The sequence below is a fragment of the Diadema setosum genome, chromosome 20 (assembly GCF_964275005.1).
Source record: "Diadema setosum chromosome 20, eeDiaSeto1, whole genome shotgun sequence".
NCBI classification, from domain to species: Eukaryota; Metazoa; Echinodermata; class Echinoidea; order Diadematoida; family Diadematidae; genus Diadema; species Diadema setosum.
Window position 1 is genome coordinate 16885883 of NC_092704.1, and position 13893 is coordinate 16899775.

Genomic DNA, 13893 nt, shown 5'->3' on the forward strand with positions numbered 1-13893 from the left:
GCGCAGCCATAGTGGGTGTATCAGCCGACCCCCCCTTCGCACTCCCCCACCCCTCTCCCTACATTAGCACGCGCGCAGAATGAAAAACTGCTTTAGCCAATAGGCGTCTCGTACTGAGTGCGTGAATGCTTACTTAGTGCGCGAACCTTTGTTACAAGTGCGTGATAAACATGTTGCCCGGGGGTGGGGGAGAGCAGGGGGGGTCGGCTGATACACCCACTATGGCTGCGCCCTGTGCCGTAAAATGTCTGCTGCCCTCAACGAACCCGAATCGGTCAATATATGCCCATGACAAAACAAAACAAGGAAGACACATTTCTATGATATACCAAGATACATACCATGCATACAATGCAACTTGATTTGTGTTTCTCTTTTCATGACGGCATATTCTATTAGAATGCAAAAAGTGCTTCTCTGTTGAGTCACTGAATTTCCAGCAATTTTCTTTATTTTTTCTTTTTTTTTCAGCCCATATCAGCCAGCCACAAGGGCCCATTGAGTCACTCAGACTACATGCTTTTCAGGCTATCTTTATTACCTTATGTGTACACTTAATAAGCCACAGCTAAACAGTTCTTTTCAATTTCATCTACCTAGAACACTATTTGATGGCATAACTATTCTACTAAACCACAACTGCAGCTGAAATCAAACTGACATTCCGGCTCTTTCTAGCAGATGATTTCTTTAGCGCTTTGGTGGGTAAGATGTTTGCAACAGATTGGTCAAAATGTTTGTACAGAGGGCAATACCATTTCAGTACTGCCAGAATATTGACACAATGATACAATGTATACAATACTGGATTGTTTTGTCATCATTTGTAGAGAAGGTACACAAGTTTAGCAAGCAGCTCACATTACAGTTCTGCAAAGTTCTATAATCATTAAATAATTACTTCCAAAGCAAACTGCTTACTTTTGTTTAAAATTTGTAGCTATACAATGTTATGTATTTAGTTATTTGTGATAATGCAGACACAAAAGTGATAAAACAAAAACAATATACAGTGTGTCTATGTGCTATAAAGTGTCACTATTATCTGCGTTAGAATCAGCATGACATGTATGTAGTTGATGATATGAATTTCACCGATCTTCAAATAATTGCTTCTTCTTAAAACTCAAATGTAAATCTCATGTCCTAATGATATTACATGTGAACATGGATTGTGTGTGTGTGATTTCTCTTAGTAAAATAAAGCGATATAACTGTAAAACACAAACAGCAGTGCCCAAGACACACATCATGCCACTTGAGTCACTTCCGATGCACAACAACTGTTTACAGCAGTGTGACTGATTAGTGAGAGCTGAACGGGTAAACAGATCGAGGGGCTGCCTTTGGTATTTTTAAAGGCTTCCCTAGTCCTTTGTATGTGGAGATCATAAGCATCCAAATAAAGCCAGCAATCCAATTGTTTAAAGCCACCTATTAGGAAAGCATACTGATCAGTCATGCTAATTCATACACCAGATACATTCTACAGGGCATGATAAAAAACATGGTGTACATGACGTTAGATTTGAAAGAATCTCAAATCCTATAGCTGAGATTTAACATTCAGTGTTTTATCATCTTTGTCATTTGCCAAACATTGCACACTGTTCTGAGGGACATGTTCACTGAATACCATAATTAGATTAGCAAACATCCTGGTTGAGAAAAAAAAGAACAAATATCCCAGGAAAAAAAAAAAGTGTACCAGTTTAATGTGCAATCCACAGGCTTTGGCATGAAGGAGCAGGAGTACTACAAAATGTAGGTACATGTATATCTTCTTGATTTTCTTAGGCTAAATTGTGGATTGCATAAGTATAACTTTGTATACCACACAACAATGCTTTCCTATAAGGATGTACAATTGTATGATTATTATAAAAGAGTGAATTCCTCTGTATATTCTGTTGTATCATTTGGTATCAAAAGCTTTAATGTTCAGATGCCAATTGCATTCCACTTCATATCCTATGAGATTTCATAAACATTTCAATTTTCAAACCAATTCATACTGGGAGTAACACAATACAATGTATGATGTGTCATCTTTGATGGGTGAATGAGGACAGATCAATTATGCTTATTGGACCCAATCCTGGGTCACGAAATAAAATGTCCATTGGTTTGAGTGACAATATATTTTTCTAAATATACATATTTGCCTGGAAACTGTCAATTATGAAAGCAAACCAGCCACTTCTCAGGCACAGTAAAAGCATCCTATTGATCACAACAGTATGGGCTCTGGTATTTGATGTGCACATACCACTTTCTTGCAAGCTTCATTATACCTGGCTGGTAGGAGGGTGGGGGTGCCCAGATACACATTGGTGCGGAACTAGAGCCGGACGAGCCAATGGCTTTAACAGACCCTAGTAATCACAAGAAGGGAGATCATCATATCTCTAATATCTCTCCCTGATAACTAGCTGCACAGCTGCTCAGTCTGCACAGTTTGGTCTTCTTACCCATATCATGTTAAAGTCATTGGAATCTCGGAACATATAAAGAACAATGTCATGCATTGTAGTTTTGAAATAGGCCTACATATGTAGAAATACTCCCCAGATTGCAGATGATACATATCCACTGATGTATCTATTCAAAACGTAGGACATGGAAGACACAAAGTTTAACAATGAAGACACATATGTTATATAATACCAACAGACATCTTGAAACAATTTTGCCCAGACTTCGACAGATAACAAGTAACATTACAGACCAACTAGACAATCTCTAGCCCTAGTTCTTCAAGGTCTACCATGGTGCCATGGCTAATCCTCTTTTTGAAAGCTTTACAAAATTGAAGATTTTTATTAAGTCACCATTAATTTAACAACTGTAAGTAGGCCAATTAGAATACATGCACACTTGTTTGGGAAAATAAGATTCTATTAAAGTACACTTTCTTTTTCAAATAAACAAACAAATTTCTAAGAAATTTGTAATTGTTAGCAATGCAGACATGGGTTATTTGTCAACTTTCAAGTGACAAGTTCAACCATCTCTCTATTGCCAGTTGGATCTTTTTTTTGCTGGTAACGTTAACATCGACTGTGTTTTATGGATTTAAATCTCCGAGCACCTTAGGTGTATATCACCTCAGTCTATTTTATTATTTTACTATTTTACCACTACCCGTACATATGTACACTATGCTTGACAATAAAATATCAGTTCATCACTGGAAGAGCTATAAAAAAAAATGATCTGTAACAATAGCTGCATCTATCTGGATGAAAGACTTTACAAATTGCTACACATATATGTGTATTTTAGAACTTATAAACAACAGAGTTATTTAGTTTTCTCTATTATGTTTCCTTATCTTCTGCTTCAACAAAAATATGTCGGTACAAGGATGCAACATTACAAAGATACTTAGATTACTTTTATAATTCATTCAAAAGTATTGTACCAAGTTGTGATCTCTGGTCATGAACAATCACTGGTGATTGATTTTATCTAGTGGGAACTGCCAAATGGTAGCAATGACTGAGGTATTGTGTCTGAAGCTCCTTTGTTATTGTCACCATTACCAGTTTAACCTTTCTGCATTCTCTCAACTTGTCAATCAATGAAAAATACCACTGATGTCATCACAGAATTTCATGTTGCCAAACAAACAACTATATAGATCTTTCTTTTTTTTAATCTTTAGTATAACAAAAGCTTCTATCCATGGTCCCTTGGTAATTATTTACTCTCTGAAATAATGCAGACTTGAAAAACATCCAGTTTAGGGTCCATGGTTTAACCAGCCAATGGACATTTCTCCTCGAAAGGAAGAAATGTTGAAGTGCAAAAACATTAAGTGTCACATGTTGCTATACATATTCAACAACGTTCTCAACACATTAGCTTTTAAAGGTAGCTTCCATATAATAATAATAATAATAGAGAGACTCTTATAAAGCGCTAATTCTACCTAAAAAGATACTCATATGAAAAATGCTCAAAAGCTTTGCAATGTATTCAAGGATTTAACAAAGAGCAAATCTGTTCATATCCATAGTATCACTAAAATGTACATGTTGTTAAAAGTAAAACTTACAAACAGCCAAATAATTCTGTGGAGCCACTTATCATGATTTTATTGTACTAAAATATTGGAAATCAACTTGGTAGGTGTAAAAGATAAACAAAACACAAAATACCATGAAGAATGTATCTAATTCCATCACAGAGAGGTAATAACTTGATAGAGAGAAAGAGATAGGGGGAAAAAACCCTGAAAACATATCAAATGCTTTCCACATACACTGAATATGCCATGAACTGTACAGTTGTTGGATTTTACAAATTGCAAATTTTGTAAATTTTGTCACTGTTCCAGCTACCATTGGTACCCTGGCAATCTGTAGTGTCTAGTGGTTGCTCTGATCATTAGCAGTCTATTTTTCTTACTCTGTTGGGTTGGACAGTTAGTTATTTACCTGGAAAGAGATTCACCTCCCTGCTTGATGGCTCTCATCTATTGTATGCTGTCCTCAGTTGGATCAATGTGACTACTACTACAGTATTAGATGCTCTTCTGCCCTATTCAAGTCTCTCCAACAAGGATTCCTCCGAACAACTGGGAAGTTTACTATTCTCAGATTGTGCCTGTGGGTCTCTTCTCTCCTATCCACATGTCCACTGCATACCATCTCTGTCTGCTCTTCCTCATCACCTGCTTTATCCTTACCAGGCCTACAGACTGGAGGAGGTTTCCATTTACAAAGGTGTATCTTTCTTTGGTTAACATTGTGATGCCCTGCACATCCATCTGACCATTCCCATCTCAGCCTTTTCAAGTCATTCTACACTGGACAATTTCATTGCCCATGTCTTGCCACCATAGGTCATGATCTTTTAGTGGGATTGCCCTTGAAGTGAGAAAGAGGAAGGGTTCATGAAACTTCTTCAAAGCATTTTGAATCTTTGCAGTCAGCCAACATATCTCCAAGGTACATGAAGCAGAACTAATTCCTGCCCTGAAGTTTGAGTTCACGTACAATTCCACTGGTAGGCCTACGTGTCTGCCACACCATGCCCAGGTATCTCTTGCAGACGAATGTCTTGCTTGCTTGCTGCCTGCAGGCTGCTAGAAATCCACTACATATGGGGTAGACCCAGTTTGTACAGTTGTCACATCTTATTCAAGTTTGTTCAACAACTGCATAGAAATCTCCATTTATAGGGGTTTTCTTCTGTTTTCTCCGTTTCCTTGGCATCAGTGGAAAATACTATATATGGCATGACTTGAGACTTTCAAGCATTCTTTTTTTAGGCCCTTTCCCTTCAGGACTGCGTGCAAGGAAGACAACCTCTGGCTCTGTCATCATCAGATCTTGCTCACTCTCAGCCATCAGTGCAGTATGCTAGGTCAGTCTACTTCTTGATTGCAAAAGTCAACCACTTGCAAAATTGGTTTGGAAGTCCCACTTCACAAAATATTACATGTATGCTTGTAAACTATACAGCATAACCAGTCAAACATTCTATCGATTTTCTCTACAATAAGAAAAAGTTCTAGATCACACAAAACAGAACATTGCAATAGCCAACAAGTGGCATGTGACACTTAGAAGTTAGACAGCATAATCACAATTTTTCAGAGCAATGTCTCTCACTCTGTTCAAAAATATTAAATACCATGACAAATTTGGTTATACAGTATGAACAACAGCAGGCCACAGTTATACTATGGAGCTACTAGTACTAGTAGCTCCATGGTAACAGCAAGCCTAACCATCCTCATATCACTCTGGCATATGGTATGGCTAAACCCATTTCCAACTCGATCTCCACCTCACGTAACATCACATGTCATAGGAAGCAAACTTGTGCCTTGAGATGGAGTATGAGACCTGTCTAGTTGTTCATATTCATCTTACTCACTTAATTACTTGTCTTTTATACACTTAATACAGAGTGTCTGAGCAGTTAAGTGTGCCGACGATTCACAAAGTGCTTTGTCAGTGGGCTCGTGCATCATGAACGAAACTTGAAGTATTCTCTATGTGAAACTCGCTTTGCCAGGCCGTAGGTACTGCGCTGTGGCACAAGTAGGCCTACGGCGATGGGCTTGGCCGGGCAGATACGGGTACCAGGTAGGTACAGTACAGTACTGAGTACTTGTATTCATGTGCTGCGCTGCAATGTGAAATGCAAGAAACTTACGAAAACTCATATGAATAAGCCATAAAACTTACATTTTCGTGGTCTTGTCAGCACTATTTCACCATAAAATGTTCCAGAAGATGCAATTATCTACGGATATTCAGTGATTAATTGCCGTAAAATCAGATGTTTACAATATTCCAGCGATACTAGTCGGTCACCCTTTTGAGGACTTCCACCGGCACTAGCAACACCCTCTGTGCGAATCTGTGTGCATGCACTTACTGCATCACGAAAATCGTAGCATCGCATCGGTAGTCCATGCAAGCCGATGCCTCATGTTGGTGTTTTGTTTTCATGATCATCCACAAAACGTGAGGGCGTGCGTACACATCAGACACCCCTCCTACGCCGCCGGTGTCGTAGCTACTGTTGACAATGAAGGTCTTGCCACACCCAAGTTTACAACTTAGAATTCCTTTCTGTCTGTTTCCATTTTAGGGCGTTATTATAATATTTCATGACTTAAGCATGTAACTAGCTTCCGCTTGTAAGCAAGGGTATTATTGCTGGAACACTATGACTGTGTGGTCTTGAGTCTGTCCTGAATACTAGAGTACGCTATTTTTACGATGAACTTTTAAGGGGGCGTGGCAACAGAGAGCACAGCTTGGTATTGGACACGCCCATAACAATGTAACATAGTACTTATAGTAGAGTATTTAAAAAACACAACAAAAACAAAACAAATTCAGACAGGATTGATGCGTATGTTGTTTAGTTGCAAACTGAATTTATTCAATGTACAATTGTCACATGTAGCAATATCTAAATGAGAAAACTATTTTTGTGCTGAAAGGACTTCATAGTTGGTTTGTATTTGTGTGTGTGTGTGTGTGTGTGTGTGTGTGTGTGTGTGTGTGTGTGTTTTTTTTTTTAGCAATTGAAAATCTATTACTCACTTTAGGACCAATGTAGTGAACGGTTTGTGCCTGAAAATACATGCATAAAATCATGTGGCCTGGTTAGAATTTACATTTGCTTGAAACTGTGAAGGTACATTTTCATCTATACATTCATAAGCCTACATCCTTCATCTCATCGCTGAAGTACACTGATTTGAAAGAATTAGGCGTGGGACGCCACAAATTTGAGTCGAATAAACTTATACTTTATGGCCAAAAATGCATTTCCAGTTTGCTTCTTTTTATCTTCGTGGAGCCAAACACAAAAGCTAATGCTGTCTATGCCAACAGTTTATTTTGACATACAAATTTTCGGGATTCGCCCTTATGTTACAAAATTAATTTTGCTTGAAATTAACAGACAACAGTATTGCTTTTAAACTATAGTTGCACGCTTTTCAAAATTGTGATTGACCACAGTATATAAGATTTTAATGTCTTGGGCATTGAAATACAATAAATATATACAATAAATTTGTGTCATCTGCACACAAAAAAGAGAGTGAGAGAGCTATACATGTAGTATCGGACCATAATCTAAAGTAATTGATATATAAAATAGATAAAAGTGAGACAAGCAATGAGCCTTGAGGTACATTATTATGGCACATTTAATTCTTCAGGTCAGATGAATGTTTGAATTAACATTCACTGCTGACAATTTGTTAAATACTGTATTTAAATATAATTTGAATCAATGGTAAAAAGTGTCGGCTGTACAGAAGGCGATGTCAAAACGGTTATAATGAGCATGGTCCTATGAAAATATAAACCAAGGCACCGTACGGATACACACAATTTTCAGGATAATTTTGGACGAATTGAGAAAATAAAAATTTAGCCCATAGTCATCTAGAAAATGTCCAGTTTCATTTACATGTTCTATTCTTTCTCTTGAATAGGAGCATGCACACTGCGAAACTAGCCAACTCAGAACGTCAAAATCAGCAATGTATGAAAATGTCTTCAGTATATCACACTGCTGTTTGACCTTACTTGGCTCCAATATTATGTCAAATGTTGAAAAGAAGAGGAAGAAGAAGGAAAAGGAGATGGAAAACTAAAATATAGTCCTTTTCTTGACAAATTATTGAAATACGCAAAAGGGGGCATGCAGCAGGGTTATGTTTTTATGTAGGGTTCCTGTACTTGCTGCTGAATGGGTTATCATGCATGATAACTAACTCCGTTTACCGCCTACCATGATTTAATAAGGCTATACATCGGCCTATATTGAGGTATATACATCTAAACATCTGCTTTTCAGGAGAAATCCTTATAGACCGATGGTCCGATAGACTGAAGATTTCTTTAAATCTATCAAACAATTAATATTTGATTTGTGTTATGACAAACGCATACAGGTACACCCCACACTCACGCACGCACGCATCCCCATTGCAAGTTAAACTAAAAAACTTCATCAAAGAATAGTGCACGACATTTTTATACGACCTGAGTTTGCCTTATTGCTTTAATACACAGCTGCACACACGTGAGTATATGTAGCATTTCATTGTAGAATCAAAGGCATATTCTGATTTTCCCTTCAAGCTTACAAACCGACATAAACTAATACAATCGCATAAACACACACACAGACAACAGACACATAGTGTATAAACTCATTAACGAATCGAGGACATTCCGTCTATAGGGTATAACCCCCCCCCCCTTTAAGAGACACAAACATTATTATTGGTGGAAATATATCGTTAAGATATCAATTTTCATATTTAGATCTGATAGAGAACACGCAGATTTATGGATGTGCATATAGTTCTTTGAGGATTTAGCTTTCATCGGCAGGTAATGTATTGTCCTATACACATTATAAACCATACCAGACTCCATTCAAAATCGCACCAAAGCTGATTGAAGAGATGCGTATAGTATAATGATGTGAAACAATAAAAATCGATGTCCGCCTTATGTTGATCTTGGAATAATCGAGCTAATGGAAACACAGTCAATGTCCAGTTCAGTCAACGGCGTAGCCAGGATTTGATCTTGGGTGTGGGAGGGGGGTGTCCCCCCCCCCCTCCCACGGTGAGAACTTTTTACATTTTGATGTTGCAAATGGTGCAATTTGATGCATGTTTTTGCGTGTTTTAACGAGTTGAAACAGTCCCACTTGTTTAAGATTGCAGTATATTTTAGTGTAGATTATTATTGAACAATTTGCCTATAAAATGGTATAATTTAAATACACTTCTTGTATTAATTCTTTTCACTGAATTTCATGAACGAGACTGAACCCGAGCGAGCGGAGCGAGCGAGGGGGGGGGGGGGGGGGGGGAGGGGAGGGTGTGGGAGGGGGTGTCCCCCCCTCCCACGGTGAGAACTTTTTGCATTTTGATGTTGCAAATGGTGCAATTTGATGCATGTTTTTGCGTGTTTTAACGAGTTGAAACAGTCCCACTTGTTTAAGATTGCAGTATATTTTAGTGTAGATTATTATTGAACAATTTGCCTATAAAATGGTATAATTTAAATACACTTCTTGTATTAATTCTTTTCACTGAATATCATGAACGAGACTGAACCCGAGCGAGTGGAGCGAGCGGAGCGAGCGAGGGGGGAGGGGAGGGTGTGGGAGGGAGGTGTCCCCCCTCCCACGGTGAGAACTTTTTGCATTTTGATGTTGCAAATGGTGCAATTTGATGCATGTTTTTGCGTGTTTTAACAAGTAGAAACAGTCCCACTTCTTTAAGGTTGCAGTATTATTTTAGTGTAAATTATTATTGAACAATTTACCTATAAAATGGTGTCATTTTAAATAATCTTCTTGTATTAATTCTTACACTGAATATCATGAACGCTGTCTGTTCAGCAATCAAACAGAAAAAGCATGAAGACGAGGGTGTAGATAGGGACATATCCCCTCCCACGCGAAGGTGATTTTTGCATTTTCAGACCTGAAATTCAGTGATCTGGTGCAAATTTTTGGTGCAATACTTTTTCACCGAGGTGTTAAAATCACGGAATTTATAAGCTCTTATTCCGAATGTGCATCATCTGTGTGTATCTGTGTGTATGTACAAAGTCTAGTGAGGTAGAGCTTAGGGGAAGGGGGATTCCCCCTCCCGCTCGTAGAGCTTTTGCGTTTTTAGAATTGAAATTAAGCGATCTGGAGCACACTTTTTTGTGGAAAATTCGGAAATTGTCATTCCCAAAAATGTACTAAGTCTAGTGGGTAACAAGCAATGGAAGGGTGGCAAGATACCTCTCCCATATTCAAGGGAGCCTTTTTTTTCAGTTTTAAGCTTTTAGAACTGAAATTCAACAATCTGGCGCTCACTTTTGTTGGAATATCTGGAAATTTGTCAATCAGAAGAGAAGTGTAGCAAGTCTGTGGCAGGAGATTCTGTATAATTTTCTGATTGCAGTTAAACGTTTTGGTGCACACATTTTGTGTCATATTTGGAAAACTGTTTATGTTCAAAGTGTAGCCACAGTCTACTTCTATGCATGGGGGGGGGGGGGAGGGGCGGGCGAGCAGGGAGAAGGCGTGGGCGAGTGTTATCTCCACCCTTCCCGTACGATGGAGCTTTTGCCTTTTTAAGGTTGAAATTGAGATATCTCGTATACGCATATTTGATGAAATATTTGGGAAATCATTAAAAAAAAATGATGGGGAGGGGACTGAGAGAGGAAAGGGTAGATTAAAAGGGGAAAATTCCCTTGTACATGAGGGAACTTTGAGTTTTCGGAATATAAGTGATAAGTCTTGTGCACTCAGAATTATTCATAATTTTTTGTAAATCTAAAAAGTGTACCAAGCTAGGGAAAGAGGCAGAGAGGGGGAGGGTTTGGGAGGGGGATACCCCCTCCCAAGCACGAGAGATTTTGCATATTTTGAATTGAAATTCAACGATCTGGTGCACACTTTGAGTGAGATATTCAAAAAATATGATCTCATTTGATGAAAGTTTGCAAAAGAGCCCCGCTTCATGTGCATGCATACAGTATACACGCATTTTTTTTCCGCCTCCCAAATCCCCGGTCCAAATCTTAGGGGGGGGGGGGGCGACCGCTCCCATCCCCCCCCCCCCCCCCCCCGGCTATGCCAGTGAGTTCAGTTGCCGTGGAACGTTTTTCAGAACGGGGGATCCTGCCCGATACAGTGCTCATGGCTGGTTGGGTCTAGGTTCAATACTCCCTTCCATCACAACCTCCCCCCCCCCCCCCGCTTCGTTGGTTTTCTTGTGTGTAATTTGATTTTGTTCGATTTTGTTTTGGGTTATTTTTTATGAACCAAAAGTGTGTGTAAGTGTGTATGTGAGTGTATGTGTGCATCTGTGTGTGTATGTGTGTGTGTGTGTGTGTGTGTGTGTGTGTATGTGGTTATAGTTAGTTACTAGTATTCCGAAGGTTCGTTATCTTCAAGGTTTGTATAATTCCGAAAATGAAATAAGGTTCATTATTCCGAAAGTTTGTTAATCCGAAATTTAAAAAAAGAAACTCCGTTAGTATGCACCTTTTTTTTTTCCTTCCATTTTCGGATTAACGAACCTCATTTCATGTTCGAAATAAAGACCCTTCGGAATAAGAAACCTTATTTCACTTCCGGACTAGCGAGCCTTCAGAATAAGGATTAGTCATAAGGAGAACCTTCGGAAAACGCCACAAAACGTTCAGATCAACGATTCCTACTTCATTTTCGGATTAATAGGTAAACGGAATTTGTGTGTTTCGGATTAACAAACCCTCGCACTAAGAACATCACCCGTGTGTGTGTGTGTGGGTGGGTGGGGGGGGGCATTTCTGTCCTCTATTTCTTGTTTATAGTTATTGGTGCCTTATTACGGAACTTATGCATAATGATAGCAAATGACATTTTTCGGTTTAGCATTCACCCTATCTCTCCACGCGGTTCATTTGCAGCTTGTATCTATAGCATACTCACACTATTATGTATACTTATCCTTTATTATGTATTATGATGAAATTTATTCATTCAATTTTTGTAAAATATTTATATGTTTCTATTGGAAATGGAAAAATGAATGAATGAATGAATGAATGAATGAATGAATGAATGAATGAATGAATGAATGAATGAATGAATGAAATATAACCGCTCATCATGATATTCTTTACTTGGTCGAATAAATATTACATGAAATATGGACACAAGAGCGAGAAGAGAAAGGATGAAGAGAATGAGGGGAGAGTGGGATACATGTTGCAGATAAGGCACAGGCTGTAAAAGGGGTTATGCGTAGGAATTAAGAAAAGGTCGAAAAAACTTTAGTCATTTAAACATATTTCATTATTAACATCAAAACTTGGTTTAACTAGAAAGGACTGCCCGTTTCACATTGATCCCCCTTCATTTTGGGTATTTCATGTGATATCTTATTAAGTATTTCTTTAGCTGCTCATTATTATAAGAGGCTGTAATGAAAAATTAATCACCAATTTTATTCTGATTGCAATGGGTACAATAGGAATGTGATTATCTTCCAGAAACAATTGGCAATTTGGGATTTGCCCGACGGACTTTGCTTTAAAATTTCACTGCGAATCATTGAAGTGTTGGAAGTATTTCTTAATATAAGGCTCGCTCCCGCTTGAAAATTCAAGAGTTCTTAACATTGGGAATTACAATTTCCTCTACAATTGCTGGAAACTGTTATTCAGTCTGGTGCTTATTACCTTGGCGCTTCTGCAAGAGTGTAAATTGGCTACAAAATAAATAATAAAGTTTTGAGTCTCGTTTTACATGTCCTATATCTTGGGTTTTTTTTTTTATATCGAGGTGTTATTTTCCGATATTTGTAATTGATGTAGGTAGCTTTAAGGTAAAAAAACTTTTTATTTTGGAATTTGTAGTACTATAGTGTTTCGATGTGTCATTTCCCGATATTTATAATCGATTTAGGTTATTTTAACATTGGAAAACGTTATGAGTTTGAAATTATACATCGGGTGTCATTTTCCAATATTTGTAATCGATATACGTGGTGTTTACATAGGATAGCGTTGTGTCTTGGAGTTTGCGTTGAGTTTGCATGTAGTATTTCGTGGCCTAGAGCCAGGTCCAGGTGCTGTAATTCACCCTAATTTTCACCGCTAACGGTTTGTATTAGTGTGCATTAATTAGTATTTTGCGTTAGTTTTGCATTAATTAGTAGTTCGCATTGAGTTTGCATTGAGTTTGCATTAGTTTGCGTCAATTACTACTAGTAGGACCGGTCTGCCATGGTGTATTTTTCTTCTCGCCACCGATAAGCTCTGAGTACATTGTATTACCAGGGAGGTGGAAAGACCGCTTTTTCTAAGACCTATTATGCTCGCCGACCGAATGGCTTGAAAATGAAGCAGCTTTTTAATTCTAAGAACATAAGAGTTTTAAAGAAATTATTGTCACGTTTCTGTCAGATCATAATGGCCAGATTTTGATGTCTCGTCATTACTTTCCTTTTACATTGTATATATTGTAAGATACTACTGCCACTTTGCCATTAAGTACCGATTGTTTCACTTATTCGATCGTTGTTGTTTTTTTTTTTGTTAACTGTCGTTGTTTGCCTTATGAAGTTCATGATATGTACATAGTATATATATGCTTTTTGTATTACATCTTTATTTATGGCTTTGTTTTGCCATAAAACATTTACCTATTTGTTATTCTTCCATGCCCCCTGGCGGGGCCGTTCAAGAATAAAATTCATTGTCATTGTCATTGTCATTGTCCACCATAGAGCTGTATTAAATGCAGCTCTATGTTGTCCACCTCCGTGGTTATAGGGCTCACACCCGTAAATACAATGGAATGTCCCAGACCCCTTCACAAATTCGTACCAAAGAT

The 13893-nt window shown here is 38.1% G+C and overlaps 1 protein-coding gene across 1 annotated transcript in view; it reads right to left on the minus strand.

The window, feature by feature from the left end:
• The window catches only part of LOC140243238 (uncharacterized), a 132073-nt gene extending 125746 nt beyond the window's left edge, over nucleotides 1–6327 (minus strand). Inside the window, exon 1 of the mRNA XM_072322909.1 lies at nucleotides 6204–6327. Coding sequence (XP_072179010.1) covers nucleotides 6204–6205 — 2 coding nt within the window. The 5' untranslated portion in view covers nucleotides 6206–6327. The remainder of the gene's footprint in view (nucleotides 1–6203) is intronic.
• Between the last annotated feature and the right edge of the window lie 7566 nt (nucleotides 6328–13893).